Below are 20,660 nucleotides of genomic sequence, written 5' to 3'. Positions count from 1 at the left end.
CTCAGTGTTAGAAAAATTTCAGTCTGGTTTTAAAACGCGCCATAGCACTGAGTCGGCGCTACTAAGAGTTCACAGTGATATAGCTTTGTCTGTAGATGCTGGGGATCCTACTGTGCTAGTGATGTTGGACTTGACAGCAGCTTTTGATACGGTGGACCATGTAGTCCTTCTTGCACGCCTTGAGCATTTTGTAGGCATTCAAGGCACTGCACTTAAATGGTTTAGCTCTTATTTGACAAGTAGGACTTTCTCTGTCACAATGGGTGATTTCTCCTCCTCATCTGCTCCTCTCTATTGTGGGGTGCCCCAGGGTTCAATTCTTGGCCCTATCCTGTTCTCTTTATATATGTTGCCATTAGGGGCTATAATCGACAAGCACAACCTGTCATTTCATTGTTATGCAGATGACCTGCAAATTTATCTGCCTATACAACCCAATGACAGTGTTGCACTAAACTGCCTCCTAAATGGCATTAATGATATCAAGTTGTGGCTATCTCGGAATTTGCTGACCCTGAATGAGGACAAGACCGAATGTATTATCTTCAGTACAAAATACATGTCAAACAATCAAACTTTAAGTCTGGGAGCTCTGACTTCATGCGCCAAGCAAACTGTAAAAAATCTGGGTGTGACATTTGATTGTAGCATGAAATTTGACAAACAGATAAGCAATGTTGTCAAAACAAGCTTTTTCCAACTTCGTCTCCTGGCTAAAGTAAAGCCTTTTCTTAACAGGCACGATTTGGAAAGGGCTATTCATGCCTTTATTAGTTCACGTCTCGATTATTGCAACGCTCTTTATGGTGGCCTAAATCAAAAATCCATCGCACGTCTGCAGCTTGTGCAAAATGCCGCTGCTCGCTTTCTCACAAATACTTCTCGGAGTGCACACATTACTCCCGTTCTTTTTACTCTACACTGGCTTCCGGTGCGTTTTAGAATTGATTTTAAAATTGCATTGTTTGTTTTTAAAGCCCTAAATGGCCTTGCCCCAAAGTATTTGTCCGAGCTTTTTACTTTGGGTGGGCAAAATCGGTCGTTGCGGTCTTCCGATCTACGGACTCTAGAAGTCCCGAGGTCGAGGTACAAGCAGTGGGGCAATCGGGCTTTCGCTGTTGCTGGCCCAAAACTCTGGAACAAGCTCCCACCAGACATTCGCACTATAACGGATGTTGTTCATTTTAAATCAAAACTTAAAACGTATTTATTTAGAATGGCTTTTAATACACAGTAGTGGTGTAACAACTCTTCTTCTGATGATTATAGGTTACTTAATCTGTCTTACTGTTTTTTATGCTTTGTCTGTTTGTTTTGTTTGTTTTTCTTTCACGTGAATGTTGTGTTTGTTTTCTTGATGATGTAAAGCACTTTGGACACCTGCTGGTGCTGTAAAGTGCTATATAAATAAATGTTGATTGATTGATTGATTGAAAATATGTTAAATCGCATCAAAAAACATTGTCTGTAGGGAGCGGGAGCGCTAAAAGAAAATGAAAAAGAGAAAAGGAATTGAAATTAGTCGACAACTTGAAACATATTCCAAAAGTAGCCAATTTTTTTTTACTTCAAATAGGTGCGATGATAACGCTGAAATCCCTCCTTCACCTTTGACCATGGAAACAGCTTTAACATTAGTGCTAGCAGTCAGGCTACCACCAGTGTGGAAGCTAGCAGTGAGACATGGCGTGGGAGACACGGGACAGCCAAGAGCAAGAGGACGACGAACATGAACAGCCTCCTCATCATCACAACAAACATGCTGCTGTCCGAGATGGTTAAACCGACTCTCCATCTCCGGGTCTGTCAACGCTGTGTCTCTGCCCCTGGCTAACGCTATTGTTAGTTAGCATGCTAATGCCACTCAACACTGATTACAGATAATGTCATAAGAAGCCAAACAAGTTGTGAGTCATCTGCCGGGAACACTGTGCTGTCCTATGATGTTACAAGAGAGTGTTAATGAAACATAAGGTTGTTAAGTTTGACTAATTTAGTGATCGGCTTGTGTGATTTTGACCAGGTCATCCGAAAGAAAAAGTGTTGTGCGTTGGCAGAGCGCCACCTATTGTACCATCCTGTCATTCTCCCCATTCTTACCCGCTGACGGATACAGGGAGAACTGGCATAACCCGGTTATTTACTAAACCGGGTTAAGATTATATTCTGGTAACTGCTGTGCATGTAAACGTATTGACTGTGTTTCATGAGCCTGTGGACACTACTTTAACGATCTAAGCGCACGGCATTTAGGGCATGTCCAAATCCAATTTTGCTAGTGTGACGGCGGAAAAAAGATTTTGTGGTTTGTGCACAGTGCCCCGGGCGCAGGGTTCAAAAGGGTTGTCAGTAGTGTCTTCATTAATTCATGGGTGTGTTCTGGGCATAACATGAAATGAATCAATGAGATTGTCATCTCCCAATTCCCTTTAACAGCCAGGCGCGTTTGTACCATGATAGCGGATTTTCACCATAATATTTTTTATTTGTAATCTTTTGTATGTTTGTGTTCTGCTGCGCTGCCTGTCTTATAGGAGCCTGTCTAAAGCTATTTTTCCATCCACACGCCAAATTAAGTGATATCGAATAAAAAATGCCTTTTGGAAACATTCAAATTCGATGGAATTTCATGAATTTTGACTCAAAGGAAATACGTTTGGTCTCATCGGATTTCATCTTGATCGATATACGGCTTATGCGATACACGCTGATAGAAACGTTATTTACTGAATAAATAATGAATTGCATAAGTTTTAGGTCATTTTATGGTTGAAACAGGCCAGAAAATAAAGAAGAAGAAGTTTTAGTTAATTTCCCCCAGTATTTCCTCTGTCTACACACATGGCGGGTGTAAACAAAGACAGATGCAAGTGGACGGACGAGGAGACAAGAGACTTTTTCAATTCAATTTATTAGGAACTCGCGAAGGAAATGGCCAACAAAGGTTAGGACAAGCCGTGGGACGTCCTGCGGAGTAAGTGGAAGGCGCTCAAACAGCGAGACATTTCTCAAAAAAAGAGTCTCGCAGCGGTGCCGGAGGGACAATAAAAGGCAAGTTGCATCTGCATCGTCATAGCAATGTGTCGATAGCGTCGTCGTTTTCTTGTTATAGCTTGATATGTCACTATCAGCTGGCACATAAGCACTATTACAAGTTGTCCAACATTGTCTAAAATCAATTCGATATACCAATTTCATTGCAAAACAGCCTGTGACGTCATTACACAACAGGTTTTAATTCACTTTAAAGCCTTTTGATGGAAACACACTTTCACCAGCTTTATTCACATGAGTTTTTTTTACGGAACTTCAGACAATTCGATCGACAAGTGGATGGAAACTTAGCTTGTGTGTGCGTGCCTGTGTGTGTGCGTGCTTGTGTGTGTATACCTCGGTATGTTATCGTCGACGGTGGCGCAGCCATAGAGGAATACAATGACTCCAACTATGGCTGCAGGGATCAGCATCTGTGTGTAGACTCCTAACCAGGCAAAGTACAGTCCAACCTTCTCCCCAAAATATTTCCTGTAGGAGGAGATACCAAAGGTCAGAGGTGCTACATTTACAACATCAAATTTGCTTAGATACCGTATTATCATAACACCTAACCATTAACCAATGAGATCACGGTTGATAGGATCAGGTAATGGTTAGTATTAAATGAAGCTGTCCTCCCTTGAAAAACGCCCACATAAGTCGTTCCTTCAAGCAGGAATTCTATAAAATATATATTTATAGTGGCAGTGCCTCTAAGTGGCCGTAGTAGTTATGACGGGAGCAAAGCAGGAAGTAAGCTGACAAAGAATAGTAGCGTAAGGAGGTAGGTCGGGGTGGTGGATGGGTCAAAGAAAAATACTGACCCAAATAAAAGTAATCAGCAAGTTCTTTTTAACTTTACAGAACAAACGGACCTTTGTCAAGTTCTGTGTCACGTGCAGAACCAGACGTGCATTGGCATCCTGATTTTAACCCAAACCACAATCTTTTATCTAAACATAATATATTAATGTGTGTGCCTAAACATAACTTAGGTTTTTTTTGTGCCTAAACTTAACCAAACTGCATTTCACAATAACAACACGTTTAAAACCGCGACCGTAAAAGTGACGTTCTCTGGTTTGGAGGACTTGCAAATTACTGTAGTATAACAGTGTGTTCCATTTGTACTCGGAGGCCTGATTTTCCAAGGTCAAAGTCCAAAACACACCCCCTGAACTCCAACATGGCTGCCCCGTGCATCAGCAGCAGTGATTGTTATCAACTGGTATTGCTAACAATGGCTAACCTGGCTAGAGCTAATGAAAACAATGGAAAAATCAGACTTGTAAATGTTAATCTACAAACCCATTCAACCTAGGGTGGGATGTCCTTCCCATTTCCGGCTTTTGAGGTAAATGGAACGCACTATTAGGTACTTCCTGCTGTCTTTGGATGTTTTAAATAATTTCCCCAATGAGACCCTTTTATGATGATTTGATGAGGCTTGTAATATGTGTAGTGTATAAGATCAGTGCTGTGGCCCCAGTACAGAGCATGCTTGATAAGAAAACCCCATCAGATTCAGCTCACACTGCCAGTCAGATTCCTGGACCACAGTCAGCTCAGCACTGCACTGATTCTAGAGGAGAGCATCATGTATCAGTGGAGCACCAATCTGCTTATGATCTGTCTCTCTCCTGCCTGCAGGCGGGTGCAGGCAGCCAGTACTGCTGGCAGAAGATGAGCCGTGGTAGATATAGACGCTGTGTGAGAATGTGTCTGTGATTCCCCTGATGGCTGTGACAAAGAGCACTGCTACAGTATTGATCTGACCTGATGAGTCCAATAGGCTGGTACTTGTAGAAGTAGCTGTAGCTGGCCCACTGCTCGTACAGCAGCTGTGAAGAGAAGCACGAGTCAATCATCAAGGATTATATAGCATGACACAATGTTACGTAATAATAATTACCATGAATATTATGTATTATATTATGTTATGTACTGTATTGGAGAGAGGCCATTAAATTTTTTTTCTGGTGATGCTGTTTGCTGTCAAAGCTATACAAAAATTATTCATTCACTCAATATTTCCTCCATGTTTACCTGTTTGTCTTGACAAATTGGAACAGTGTTTCCACCCTCAAATTACTCTTTTATCAGTGTTTGAATTTGTCATTTTCACAATAAAATAAAGACAACAGTAACCCAAGAAAATGCAATAATATATAATAAAGATGAGGTGAGATTAAGAAACCCCCTAGGGGCTTATAAGTGTTGTACGGGTGTACCCAGCAATGGTTGTCTTTATTACCTTAACCTAGTGATTATTTTCTCAATAAATTGATTATTGGTTTGGTCTATAACATAGTGAAAAAAAGCACAACATGTAGACACCAGAGGCTGGAATCAGTGAGGTTTTGCTATGTTTGCTTTAAAGAATTACCAAAACAATTAGTTGATTATAAAAAGTGTTGCTGGTTATTTTTGTTTTGATCGACTAATCTATTAGCTGTTTGAGCTCCAGTGTTGAGCTACTGCATTGCCAATTAATGTCCTGCACATTGGTTTCACAATAAAACGCCTTATAACTGCAAAAACTGGCTTTTAATGTGACACACGTGCAGGAAGTGCATGAGGCATAAACAGAAAGGTTCCATATTGTAAAAAGTAAGATTTCCATGTAGTTTTTTTTTAATATAAAGGAGGCAATTGTGCCTTTAAACGAGCTGTCAGGACTTCCATACAATTGTGATGTCACAACTATATATGTATATATATATATATGTGTAGAAAGTGCCGCAACAGTCATTCCCCAACTGCAGTGACGGTGCAGACACTGAGGCCCTGTTTACACGCACGTGGTTATTTTGAAAAACTGAGATAGTTCCCTTCATTTGCACGTTTGCATTCAAACTGAGACAAATGGAGGTTTAGGCAGCCAAGTAAGAGAAGAGAGAGGCAGAAGTGGAAAGTAACAAAATACCTTTAATAACGTTACCGTATTGAGGAGTTCAATACAGTAACAGCAGCTTCTCCAACTGGAGGGCTGCTGTCATAAAGCTCTCGCTGCCGGCTGCACTTGCGAAGCTTTTGTTAGAAGTGCGTAGTTATAACTCAAGGTGACCTCAGAGTATCTCTTTCCTGGATTTGGCGTTAGAGAACACTGCCTTAGGGTGTTAATCAAACCAGAACCAACAAAAAATGAAACCAGACATGTCCCCCCCAATCCCCACTGGAACACCACCTTTGCTCCTCAACACTGGTTTCCTGCAACGCTTTCTCATGAACAGGTCCCTGTGACATTTTACAGAATTAGGCGACGGCCAACTGGTCACCTGATGAACGGTCACAGGAGAGTTATGTTTAGCTGAGAAAACGTGAAAGTGAGCCGGGTACAGAACCATCGCATTCTCACTCCCATCGCGTTAAATAGGGACGCTTGGTCAGGTGCCTTTGCCGTAGTTACTGACGCTAAAAGTCTCCTTTAGATCCACATCTAAACGTGATTTATCCAAATGCTCTGTGTCGGGACTGTTGACGCCACTTTTGATGAAGGTAAAAGATGGTGGTTGGGCTTAAAAAAGGTGTGTTCACGCCAGATGCGTTTGGAAAAGTGATACACGGGACACAAACACTGGTCTCCTGGGTGGGTGGGTTGTTTGACCCATCAACCCCACCCAACCAACTTCCCTACGTGGAATTTCAAGCTTTACTACAACTCGCTACCTTTGTCTCATAAAACTATACCATTTTAAAGCACCGCGTAGATGGTGCTCTGCCCGGTGCGTTCTACACTGATGCTGAAGGGTGCTTTTTACGTCGTATCTGACGCTGAAAGCCATTGCCCAAGCGTCAGTATTTTACGAGTTCGGAGTGAGCACGGGTTGACAGAGCACCTTGAGGTGGCGGTTGTTTCAGAGTAGTGTTAATTTCGTCAGACGAGACTAAATGTGATGATGACAAAACTGCACCAATGTCCCAAAATGCTGACTAAGACTAAATTAACATGCATTATTATTGACGAAAATGACAAGACTAAAATGTTTTGCAAAAAATAAAAACTAAACTAAAATCTGTCTTTCATCTCTACTTTTTCATTATGCGAAGTACTAGTGCAGTGCCTGTTTGGAGCGCCGCGGTTCAATCAGGCGCGGCTCGGCTGCGGCTCATCTAAAGATTTGGCGTGTCCCCTTTTATTAATCCAGCTGTCACACATCCAGGTAGTGATGTGGCGGGGGAGAGAGGAAGCCGGTTCATCCGGCTGGAGAAGGTGGAGTGGAGGAGTCCTGGTAAAGCTTGCAGATGTATGCAACTGCTGTCAACAAAACAAGGTGCTGTAGAGCCCAGGGGCCCTGGCTCCTATCTAACATATGTCTGTGTAACAAGGTGCTGTAGAGCCCAGGAGTCCTGGCTCTTATCTAACATGTGTCTGTGTAACAAGGTGCTGTAGAGCCCAGGAGCCCTAGCTCTTATCTAACATGTGTCTGGGAAACAAGCTGCTGTAGAGCCCAGGGGCCCTGGCTTTTATCTAACATGTGTCTGTGAAACAAGGTGCTGTAGAGCCCAGGATCCCTGGCTCTTATCTAACATGTGTCTGTGAAACAAGGTGCTGTAGAGCCCAGGAGCCCTAGCTCTCATCTAACATGTGTATGTGAAACAAGGTGCTGTAGAGCCCAGGAGCCCTGGCTCTTATCTAACATGTGTCTGTGTAACAAGGTGCTGTAGAGCCCAGGAGCCCTGGCTCTCATCTAACATGTGTCTGTGAAACAAGGTGCTGTAGAGCCCAGGAGCCCTGGCTCTCATCTAACATGTGTCTGTGAAACAAGGTGCTGTAGAGCCCAGGAGCCCTGGCTCTTATCTAACATGTGTCTGTGTAACAAGGTGCTGTAGAGCCCAGGATCCCTGGCTCTTATCTAACATGTGTCTGTGAAACAAGGTGCTGTAGAGCCCAGGAGCCCTGGCTCTCATCTAACATATGTCTGTGTAACAAGGTGCTGTAGAGCCCAGGAGCCCTGGCTCTTATTTAACATGTGTCAGTGTAACAAGGTGCTGTAGAGCCCAGGAGCCCTAGCTCTTATCTATCATGTGTCTGTGAAACAAGGTGCTGTAGAGCCCAGGAGCCCTGGCTCTCATCTAACATGTGTCTGTGAAACAAGGTGCTTTAGAGCCCAGGAGCCCTGGCTCTTATCTAACATGTGTCTGTGTAACAAGGTGCTGTAGAGCCCAGGAGCCCTGGCTCTCATCTAACATGTGTCTGTGAAACAAGGTGCTGTGGAGCCCAGGAGCCCTGGCTCTCATCTAACATATGTCTGTGTAACAAGGTGCTGTAGAGCCCAGGAGCCCTGGCTCTTATCTAACATGTGTCTGTGTAACAAGGTGCTGTAGAGCCCAGGAGCCCTGGCTCTTATTTAACATGTGTCAGTGTAACAAGGTGCTGTAGAGCCCAGGAGCCCTAGCTCTTATCTAACATGTGTCTGTGAAACAAGCTGCTGTAGAGCCCAGGGGCCCTGGCTTTTATCTAACATGTGTCTGTGTAACAAGGTGCTGTAGAGCCCAGGAGCCCTGGCTCTTATCTAACATGTGTCTGTGAAACAAGCTGCTGTAGAGCCCAGGAGCCCTGGCTTTAATCTAACATGTGTCTGTGTAACAAGGTGCTGTAGAGCCCTGGGGCCCTGGCTCTTATCTAACATGTGTCAGTGAAACAAGGGACATGTGTTAAACGCTATTTGACTGAAATGGTTATCAGAAATAATCTTAGAAATAATATATTTGAATAAAGACTAAAATGTTTTGACTAAACATGACTAACAAAAAAACATAAGTGAATGAATAAATATGACTAAAATCTAACAAGGACATTTGGCACAAGACTAAGATTAAATTAAAAATAGGTGAAATAATTTTAGGCTGTGACAGTTGAGTCCTGCGGCAACGACAGGTAAGTTAAGGCACCAAGGTGACAAGTTAAGATTACAAAAAATTGTTGTTAGTTTTAAGCCAAACTACAATTTTTGTTTTCTAATCTTAACTAGACATTTTAAAAACAGCAGGCCCCTTAACTAGTACTCCTGGGACAGGAACACCTGTTTCCTGGGTAAAAGTCTTGTGTTGTCCCCTTGACTTTTTCCGGGACACAAACTCGGACTCCGCATCCCCTGCTTGCTAGGTAGGAGGTCGGGGTGGATGGGTCCTAAAACCCATCCACCTACCCAGACCAGAGCGCTCTCTACAGCAGCTGTCAATGTGGTTTGTGCAGTAATGAATACGTGGAATACATACAAAGTACAGTGCATTACTTTTCGTGATAATATCTACAAATGGTTCATGAGAACAGCCGGTTTACTTTAATCAAGATCTTTGTCTTTAACCAAGGTTTAGATGCCCAAACCTAACCATAAAGGTGGGTTTTTCGAAAGTCATTAAGGTTGTTTTGGAAGGCACTGACAACCCTTTAGTATTGTTAAAATAATTTTTAAGTTACAGCAAAATGCCACTATGGGGTGTAACAGTAACACAGGCAGGTGAAGCTTATCTCATAACCACCTGCAGCAAATTTAGTTGACTTTGGGGTGTTTGGTGACGACATTTGAGCCAATTAGAATTTATTGCGGTATTCATTCTAGTATTATTTAAGATATGTGGTAAATTTAGGACTGTGAAGAATGCTGAATGATAAACAAAACAACCTTGATGTGGGTGTGTGTGTGTGTTCCCCAGTGCAATACATATGCAAATCCTTGCTGTCCACTGTATGCGATGGTCATTACAATGATTACCTAACAGCTGACTTAGTCTAGCTCTGTTCCAGTAGTAGGCAACATGCGCATACATAAGTCCCTGGGAAATGGTTTTTCACACACAATCACACTCCGTTCACAGGCAGAGCAGCGAGGCTGCAGCTGAAGGCATTTATCACAGGAAGCAGGCCCAGAGGAGTGTCCACATGGCAGATCAGATTGGGCTTGGGGACCGAGGCCCTGTTCTTATTTTAATATCCGATCTGATGGGGATCCGTTCACAAGTGGAAAGCCATGCACGTACAAGAGACTGTGTCTCCACATATTATTATTGGCTGTGATCACACATATTGTTATCTGATCTCACTTCCCCGATCTACAATATATGCAAATAAATATACTCACTTTCTGTTTGCATATACACTGGTTGTGTGTTAAGAGTACATTTCAGTTGTTAGGCTATTCTCACATAAATCGTTCATTACAAATGTGCGACGACTAAAATAGCGCTGCCTAAAGGACAAAACCTTTCTCTGCGGTGTTACAGTATGCAACATGTACATTTTATGAACCTAACAATAAGGATGTCTACTGGCGGCCGCCGGACCTGTGCAGGAGAGAGAGACGTTTTTAGAAGTCTCAGTGTGTTCAGCTCTCTGTACGTTTGTAGCTTCTGACTGAATCTCTGTCGTTTGAAATTTAGTGTATATATCACATCTGCTTATATTTTACCATTTCATGTCCGCTTATACGTAGGCGTCGTGTTACACTACTGCTGATAAAGACCCAACATTTCCTCATTGTAAAAGTTTGTTAAGCTTTTAAAACAACACTTTTTACAACAATTACAATATCCAAAATCTAAGGCAATATCTAGCCTCACATATCTATCGATTTAATATTGATATATTGCCCAGCCCTACACTGAATGAGAACGTAGTTCTGCACAGTTGAGTAGGTGGGTCCTGAAAATGGATCAGGACCCCTTCACGTGCATGTTGCTAAAAGAATAGGGCCTGAATGGGGTCTCAACGCATCCTGGGTGCATTCCCGGCTGTACTTAGAGCTGTCCACTTGTGATCGCATCACTCAGGATGGAGGTTAATCCCAGATGGAAATGGGGCCAGAGACTAAACATGTAGTCATCACTACAGTCGAGTAAATCCTATTTCCTAAACATGTAAACGTGGGATTGTAATATATGTATCAAAAGTATGTTGCTGTGGAGGCTCTTGAAAGCACCGAGCTAAAGGTTTTCTGATGCCTGAGAACAGAGGAGGGATTATTAGGCTGTTGCCTTAGTGACACACAGCCTACAGTATAATTATGGAGAGTGTTAGCAGGGGAGGAGATGACTTCAGACTCAGCATGAGCTTTTATTTTATTTCCAATTGCCTGGTTCATTTTTTGTACAGTAGGAGGTAAAGGCTCAGAAATGCACAAATGCTATCATGTTAGCATGGCAATCTGTCGTCCTTTTTTACTTTTTTTTTAACTAATTGAGTCACATGTTTGAGTCACTTACATAAATAATGCTGTGCTGCTTTTAAGACGAAGAAGAGGACAAGCCATGCAAAACACATTTGAATTGAGACATTTATCTTAATGACAGTGTTGTTTAGTGAAAGTGTTGGTTTGGTGACATCTGATTCAATTTATTGATTGGTGGATCCGCTCTACCTACCTTCCTGTCGTTAGGTTCTGCATTCACCCCCTCGATGTCTCCCTGTAACAACAAATGCACTTTGTTTATCATGTATATAGCGGGAGCAGCAGGCTTTAAATACATTGTTAGCAACTGGCTATAACCAAGCGCTACATTCAGCTTTTTCAAGCTAGGTATCGCTAAACTTGTAGTCCCCCATAGCTGAAGAATAAAATCTGCTTTATGTCTGTGGTACAATCCGAAAAAGACTTGTGGCAATAACATGAAAGCTGAGTGGCTGCAATATAAGTTGCTTGTTGGTCTCATTTGTAGTCAAAATACAACAAATTATATTTGGACTAGCGAAAGAAAGAACTACTAACACTATGGAATCAAAAATTATTCATTCTAAAGCATTACCATGAGCATTAGAGGTAGGGTTACATGGAAGTAAGAACATTATTAAGTTAAAGTAAATCATTAAGAATGATTTGAAATTGATTTCAGACCTAGAACACAATACTTCAGCTAATTTAAGACTTTTTAAGCCCTAAAAGTCTGATTTTGAAATGTAATACTTTTAGACTTTGTGAGATCCAGCGAAAACCCTGATATAGGCCACTCAATGATGCCTTTAATTCAACACAGAAATATGAGACCTGAGAGAACGCCGAGAGACATTCTTGTCACAAATAGGATTAGTTCACATCGATTCTAGACTACAAGCAGCAGATGCTTTGGACATTTTTGTATCAGAAGCTCTAAATTGGAATAATTCTCTCGGTATATAAAATGTATCAACAGTTCTCAGGCCAGTAAGGGAGAGGCGGCCATGAGGTGTGATGGTGACACTCACGTCATGCAGAGGATAAGCAGATGTATAGACACCATTGGCTAGCAGACTGGTTATCCCTGTAGGAACACACACACACACACACACACACGTGTTAATTAGAATTACACTGAAGAAGAATTACATGAAGAACATCTTCACTTGCCCCACTGGCAGGACAGAGCAAATAGCAGAGCCAGTTAAAACCACGAAACACCCAAAGCCACCCAACCATTGAGCAAATCTGCCCCACAACATGACTATGTTATGTCTCTTATTTTATGTTGTTTTATTATGTTGGTAACTGTTGGTCATGTATAACCAAAATATTACACTAGAAGGTGTGCTTTAACATCATCATGACCACAGGGATGCGGCCAGGAGATGACATTCTCCCAGTGATGAGATATCCTGGGACATCCCGGGACGGACAGATCACAGGACATCCCATTACACACATTACATTCAGTGGCTTGAGAAAGTTTACACACCCATGCTAAAGTTGATTGAAAAGAGGACTAAAAAAAAAACATCTTTTGGAAATTGATTTTAATGCCTTAATTAAAAAGAATGTGTTATTTCAGTTGGCTTAATAGCTGGTTTGATTTGCATTGAGAGATGATCTTATGGATGGGGGGGGGGGGTATTTTAATTCCAAAGGCAAAGGGAACTTTATCAGCGTGCATAGTATCCTGGATACATGTAATAACTGGCCTTTAAAAATAAAAATTGGCCTGCCTCTATGGGAATTTAACCTAGGGGGGTGTATACTTATGCCCCCTGTATTGTAAGGAAGAACACTTATTCATTTACAATCATTATTCATTCACAAAAGAAAATTGGTGTCCTTAAAAGGTTGGATTTTCCCAATTTTTTTAATTAAAAGGCACTAAGATCATTTTCCAAAAGATGTTTTTTATTCCTCTTTTTAATCAACTATAGCCTGGGTGTGTAAACTTCCTCAAGCCGCTGTTAGGAGGAGACCACATGGAGATGGGTTGCTAGAGACACTACAGTACCAAACACACCCATATACAGTATACAACAGAGCACAACTTAGTGAAATTTCACCTCCGCATTTAATTCAATTCAATTTTTCAATTCAATTTTATTTATGGTATCAAATCATAACAATAGTTATCTCAAGACACTTTACAGATAGAATAGGTCTAGACCACTCATTTACAAAACCCCAACAATTCCAGTTATTCCCCCAAGAGCATGCATTTAGCGCGACAGTGGAGAGAGAAAACTTCCTTTTAGGAAGAAACCTCGGACAGACCCAGGCTCTTGGTAGGTGGTGTCTGGTGACGGTTGGGGGTGTGATGAACAGTGGCAATAACAGTCCCAATAAAGATAATGGAACTATGACTGGAAATAGTAGTTGTAGTAGTTGATGGCGTAGCAGGGCACGGCAGGGGAGCACATCCTAAGAACTAGGATGCAGTACTGTAGAATACCTTGAAAGCAACTTGGACTTAAAGTTGAACTTGGAGGACAGAAGGAGACAGGGGTTGTACCCTCACAAAGCCTTAGCATGAAAGGACGACAGCTCTACCTCTTGAGCTGCAGGGGTGGGTCTAGAGGGTGCCCAAGGGTGGCACCTTCCCTCCTGGTGCCACCCCAATCCATTAAGCTAGAGTGCCTGACAAACTTGATTTCCATTGGATCAGATTAGTGTCACTTTGGTTAATGGATATATACTTTAAACACACATTGTACACAACTGTGTACTTTGTTGCAATGTTGAGGCCAGTTTAGAAGTTGAAACATATTGAACTCACTATGGAGCACTTGTTGCTTTAAGAAATAAATTGTGTTTGTCACATTATTGTTATATGTTATTATACGTTTGATTTCCTATTATCTGAAAACTGTGTAGAAGTTTGAGGCAAGTTTATTGTAAGTGTATTTCACTTGATTGTTGTATGGTTCTGTAAATAAAGAATCTTCTCAGCCCTTGTCTCATGACCAATTACTGTTTCCATGACAACTATCCAAATCGTTGCCTTAAGAGCCCATAGAAAATGTAGATTGTATTTTCATACACAGCATGTTGAAAATAAAAACAAGTGACACTAATGATAAATGTGATAAATTACATTGTGTTGTTCTATACTATCCAAAATTTCCTATATTTCTAAGCAGATTTTCTATGCTGTATTCTGATTAAAAAAAAATAAAAATAAAAAAAATAAATAAATAAATAACTGCCCCTCCCCATGCCATCCCACTTTAAAACTCCTGGTGCTGGCGCCCCTGTTGAGCCGCAGCCAAAACAACTTAGAGCGTCTGAGCCGGTCTGGCATGAATAATGTGAGTGGTAAATCGGAATTATTGCCATAAACTTGATCATATTTGATACTACTACTTTAAAAAATGCCAGGGTAACATGGGGCATGATTAAAACAAGAGCACGTGCCAGACATTTCATAATCATACGAATTTTGCAGGCAATGTATTTTAAGTGAAGTGTGCTAAAGAACCAGAAGAGCAAATGTTTACGCTCGACTAAGTAGGTAGATGGAGAGGTGCAAGTTCACCTCCTGGGCACTGCCAAGGTGCTCTTGAGCAAGGCACTGAACCCCCAACTTCAAAAGGTGCCTTTCCATGGGCACCCCCCCCCCCCCCACTCTGACATCTCTCAATTTAGTGCATGTATAGGTACTGAGCATGTGTGCGTAATTCAGGCCTGTGTGTAATGTGTGTAGTAACAACAGAGTGTAAATTGTAATTTTATAAAGTATACATTATTATTGTTATTCTTATTATTATGATACTGTACATTTGAATATTCTGTGATAGTGTTTGTGACTTGACATCTTGATTTCTCTACCAGTCCTTGGGCTTTCTTGGCTCTTACAAAACGCCTTTTTTCAGTTTCCCCTATTTATTTTAGTTTTTTTTCCCGCCTCAAAAACAAATCTGAACACATTTATTACATTTTCTACAACTGACTTAAACCGCATGACTAAAGAGACTGAACCCTGGGCAATAATGACTACTCTCACCAGTTATCCGTCACTTTCAGTCAACACTGTACTGTGCAGCGTGAACGCTGTACTTGGATGACAGAAAGGTTGCATCCCTGTGCTTGATAAGCTTCTTTCTCTCTGAGTCATGACTCTGCGCAGCAAATGTATTGTTCATTTGTGTAAAGGGTCAAGAGGGAATTTAAATTCTAGCTGAGGATGATATGTCTTCACAGAAAGACTCAAACGCAGACTAAGTATCAGGAGTAGATAAGTGAAAAAGAGGATAGGAGGCTGGATGAGGGGGGAGGCTGCTAGCAGAAGCAGAGCGTTGGTAGCAAGGGGTGATGGCTGAAGATGCTGGAGCGAGGCAGATGGGTGAGCAGGATTCAAGTGGTTTGCTGCGCTGGCTGAAGGGATGCAGGCAGAAACAGGCAGGCAGAGGAGAGTGACCCTGCAGAACAGGCTTCGTTTATGCACAAAAGCCCCGATGCTTGGAACGAGGAGCGGCCTGAAGTGTAAGTACCACGGTTCACTGAACCATCTGCCGTTGAGTCTTTGAATGACCGGGATCGATATGCTGGAGGTCGTTGCAGTTGGTGGAAGACAGGTGTGGATGATGAGCAGCAAATCAGGAGTGAGGAGCGCCACAGGCACAGAGAGACAGACAGAGACACGGGAGACGCACAGAGAAAGAGACAGAAACAGACACAGAGAGACAGACAGCGAGACAGACATAGACACAGGGAAGACGTACAAAGACAGAGATATAGACACAGAAAGACAGACAGCACGACAGACAAAGACAAAGACAGAGACACAGACACAGCCACAGACAGACATATACACAGACACAGAGAGATAGACAGAGACAAAAAGAGACATACAGAGAAAGAGACAGAAACAGAGACAAACACAGAGAGACAAACAGCACGACAGACACAGACAAAGACAGAGACACAGAGACACAGAGAAACATATACACAGACACAGAGAGACAGACAGAGACACAGAGAGACGTGCAGAATAAGAGACAGAAATAGACACAAACACAGAGAGACAGACATCACGACAGACAGAGACAAAGACAAAGACAGAGAGACAGAGACACAGACACAGACACAAAGACAGACATTTACACAGACACAGAGACAGACAGAGACACAGAGAGATGTACAGAGACATAGACACAGACACAGAGAGACAGACACACAGAAAGACAGACACAGACATTGACACAGACACAAAGAGACAGAAAGAAAGACAAAGACAGAGACATAGACACAGAGAGACAGACACAGAAATAGACAGAGACAGACAGGAAGACACAGGGGATGTGAAAACATACACTGCGTTTATATGCATTATGAAACCCGATTATATTCAGAGTTCTCAGACACCTTACACCAGTCACCTTAACAAAAGAAAATAGTCCTCTCATACCTAGGGATATCTTTTCAAACATTTTCCCTACCAATACTGTGATTTTGATAACGGTTTCTGAACAATACTTCTTTTGATACAAATTTTATAAAATCCATTTTAACAAAAATGAATGACAAAATTACACATTACGGCACAAATCTTTCATTCGTTTTTCAGCTCCTACTACGTAAGACTCATCCCCGAAATTACTAGATCTTGTTAGAAACATGCTGCGTGCTTATTGGCTTACTGATGAGATTAACACCTTAGGTATTGAAATTTGGTATTGAATAACGAGGCATTTTTTGATACTCAATACTAAGGACGCAATTCGGTCGGTGCCTAAAAAGTATTGAAATCGGTGCCCAGCACCGCTGCATTGGTTTTTGACCAGGAAACATAAAAAAGCACTTGTAAGCAACGGCGCCAAAAACAACAGCAACTACACACACTTTAAACCTTTGGCAAGGGCTCCCAAGGAGACCCATTTCAGGACGGATGCTAGGACAAAGACGGAAGATTTTGACAAAGACGGAAGATAAAGCATTGTTCTGATCAGCTGTCAGTTGCGGAGCGCCACCTACTGTACCTGAGGTAGACTTACTCCCATCATTCTCCCCATTCTTCCCCGCTCATATCAACAGGGAGAACAGGCATGAGCGCTTTGCATGTAAAGCCAGTGGCGGAAAAACACAAGGAAAACCCCCGGGTCACGGCCGGGACTGAGACACAGGATGGCTTCAGATGGTCATCAACATCAAAATTCAATCCATTCCAAGCTAATCCATTCATTAGTTGGAGAGTTGGGGACATGTTGCTCAAAGACCACGACGGCACACCCTGCAATCTTCTCTGGGGATAATTACACTAGAATTTGAGGAGAATAATTGCATATTGATTTTTCTGTTGTAGTAGAGAAACAGGCAGGAGGTCTTACCCATGGAATATTTGGCTCTGGTGCATCTAGTCCTCTTCAGTACCTCATAGACCTAAGGATACAACAACATGTTAAATAAAAAAACTCATATTTAACTAAACAGGTTCAGTTTTAGAATCAGAGAATGCAGATGAGAAGGTAGGGTAGGGGGTGTGCGATACATCGATATAACGGTTCAATGATCCCATTACAATATTTCGATCCAATGAAAATATCGAGATCATCTGAAAATGCCCTATAAATTAAGATAATTAATTTAAATGTCAGTCATTATAACATGTCAACTATTTTATCGAGTCTCATAATCTCATGAATCTTATGAATCCTGTATGATCAAATTGAAATCGTATTGTAACAGACTTACGATATCAGCAAATATCATATCGTCTAAAGAATCATATATCGTATTGTGATCAAACTTGAGGAGAATGAGCTAAATATTTACTTGTATAGTAGTACAGGTGAAATGTAAGAGGGAGAATGAGTTTTGTTTAGTTGTTGTTGCGGACTTTGAACAAAGCGTGTTTTGCTTTAACAAAATTACAGTTTATTTAAAAGGAGTCTGGTGGGTCTGGCGATGGCGATATAGGAGCTGTTCATAGGTTCTGACTCTTTAACAAAAGTGTCTACCTTTGAAAGGATCCTTTCCATGTTGTCAGACACTTAGAACAATAATCTGAGCCTGTTCGTCTAAGTGGATGTAAATTGAAGGTGCACAATTGCCCATTAACATTACACTGTAGCTTGTTTCACAGCTGCCGATCGCCAAGGTTGTCATAATATTGGACCAATTTCAAAGATTGTTGTTCCCATCAGTTATTTAGACACAAAACATTGGGAACTAGGTTCCAGGTTGAAAAAAGACAAAGTGGACTTTATAACCATAAATAGTAGATTGATTAATGCACATTAATCAACATTTCTATAACTGCACCAGTGTTAGCCAATTGGTACATTTTCAACTGTAGTCCTAGCATGCATGTCTTTATGGTGGGAAGAAACCAGAGCACCCGGAGGAAACCCCACGGAGAACATGCAAACTCCACACAGAAAGGCCCGGAACGACCTGGATTCATACCCACAACCTTCTTGCTGTGACGCAGAAGTGCTAACCACTGAGCTTCCGCCAAATTCGACATATCACAAAAATGCTGCCACTGGGCTGAATGAAACTTCTTATGAAGCTTCCTGAAGGAGCCACCTTAGAACACGTCATCTATTGAAACCAATACTTACTATTGAGCTCCTGGTCTTGCTGTCAAAGAACTTGTCCCTGTCCGACAGATCAAATCTGGCAACAAAGAAGACAACAGGTCTAGTTTTAGTTGCAGATCCGCAAAAGAGTGCAGAATGATAGTGAACATATTTGACCTTAGAGTAAAAATGGAAAAAAGTAAGAGGCTAGTGGGATATTTACAATTAAATTTTGCAAAGTTAAGCCCTATCACGCAGTTGTGATAATGTTGTTAATATAATGCTGTCCATCTAGCACACAGAGAGCTGAGATTAAAGACACGTTGTAAAAGAACCGCCACAAGTAGGATCAAAAGTACAATAACAATGAAGTCACAGTGAAATGGAAGCTTATGTAATTATGTTTTAGAACTGATTGAAGGCTGCAATTTACACAACAAAAAGATGAAGGGAGAGACATGGACAAGCTTTACACAACCAGCCAAGCCTGTCTCCTGCTAATAATCTTTAGAAGCAGTTAATATGCAGCAGAGATTTGCATCATTGGTGACTTTTACTGCCATTCAGGACATGCTGTATGCCTTATTTTTAATTTTTTTTAAATTGATTTAAAACTTGATGCCCAATGAGGGAAAACCCTATTCAGTGGGGCAAGGTGAACAAATATGTAAAAAAAAAATTAAAGACATCATATTTTTTTTTGTGTTCAGAGGCTGCTGGTGCGAACCGACCTGGATCCAGCTGATTGCTGAAACTCAAATAGAGAATTTCTGTAAAAATGTGTATATTTTGCCCGTAGAGTAGCACAGTGTCACTGGAAGGACAGTTCGCATTGCCAAGCCTTCCTCCACAGCGCTGCGGAGGAGGGTCTGGCTAGTCCACACAGCGTTCCCGGGATGGGAGAAAAAGTGCTTTGGTTTATTGGCATTTCTTTAAACCAATCACTATCAGACAGACCCCAGTGCCGCTGCAATCAGCCCCGAGAAGGAACTTGTTTTGGTGGAACGTGTGTACGTTCAAAAGTTGTTTTAGTCGTGCAACACAAAATTTAGAATTGAACAGACCAGTCAGACTCAGTACATGAATGCAATTCAGAAGGAGCACTTGGAAGTGTGTGCACTGAAACCATTTCATCCAAGGACTGAGTGGCAGCTCCTGTCAGTCATGCATGTGTTGCTGGTGGTGCTTGTTGGCCTTCACTGAAACAGTCCAGATGGTCCCTGTGCCTCCACTGACAGACAGCTTTAATCTGAAGTTAAATAATCCTCTATTTAGTCCTGGATTGACTTGAGCATTCCCCTCAGAAAGTGACAGGATTGAGCTCAAGACTAGCCTATAGCAGAAGCATTAAACACCATGTCAGATGGAGCCAGATTGATTTTAAATAGCCTGTAATTTACATCTAGGCTTCATCTCAGGGAACTGGCCTGGAGTGCTTTCAAAATGGATGAAGATTAGGTGATGGAAAAGATGTGGAGGGAGATCTCCTGCTAGCTGTTAGTCAGAGCTGTAAATATAGCTGCACACTGCCCACTCTCTCCTCCATACATCCCGCAGGCTGATGGTAATGCTAAGACATTCCTCCGCCTTGATCACTGCCTTTGAAAGTTGTTGTACTTGTTTGGACAGAACCGGATGAGTCTGTGAAGGCATGATGTCTGTCTGTAATCAAATGCTTCATCTAGCCATTGTCATAATCTTCCACACTTGGGAAACGTAAATGACTTTTGTGATTCCAGCTAGCTGCGTGTGTTTCCTTCGGGGAGAGAAAGCTGAGAGATGGGAGCTTCAGCAGAATGCTGCAGGAGAGCGTCACGCTTCAGCCTTCCTGTCATGATGTTTTAGTCCATTGTGCACCTCTGTAGTTCCCTGTCTGTGCTGTCTGAGTGGCTAAAACTGCGTTGCCTTTGTTTAGATGGTGATTTGTTTAGAGGTGAAA

General features: G+C 41.8%; 1 protein-coding gene across 1 annotated transcript in view; it reads right to left on the bottom strand.

Annotated features, from left to right (window-relative positions):
* LOC116675656 (anoctamin-1-like) overlaps positions 1-18,818 on the bottom strand; it is a gene marked incomplete at its 5' end in the record, with an annotated part of 32,865 nt that extends 14,047 nt beyond the window's left edge. The window contains 7 exons of the mRNA XM_032507291.1: positions 3,391-3,525; positions 4,813-4,877; positions 11,401-11,442; positions 12,218-12,273; positions 15,692-15,745; positions 17,528-17,579; positions 18,764-18,818. Coding sequence (XP_032363182.1) covers positions 3,391-3,525; positions 4,813-4,877; positions 11,401-11,442; positions 12,218-12,273; positions 15,692-15,745; positions 17,528-17,579; positions 18,764-18,818 — 459 coding nt within the window. The remainder of the gene's footprint in view (positions 1-3,390; positions 3,526-4,812; positions 4,878-11,400; positions 11,443-12,217; positions 12,274-15,691; positions 15,746-17,527; positions 17,580-18,763) is intronic.
* Positions 18,819-20,660: the final 1,842 nt, after the last annotated feature.

Source organism: Etheostoma spectabile, unplaced genomic scaffold, assembly GCF_008692095.1.
Source record: "Etheostoma spectabile isolate EspeVRDwgs_2016 unplaced genomic scaffold, UIUC_Espe_1.0 scaffold00002093, whole genome shotgun sequence".
Classification (NCBI taxonomy): domain Eukaryota; kingdom Metazoa; phylum Chordata; class Actinopteri; order Perciformes; family Percidae; genus Etheostoma; species Etheostoma spectabile.
This window is presented reverse-complemented; position numbering and strand designations above follow the sequence as displayed.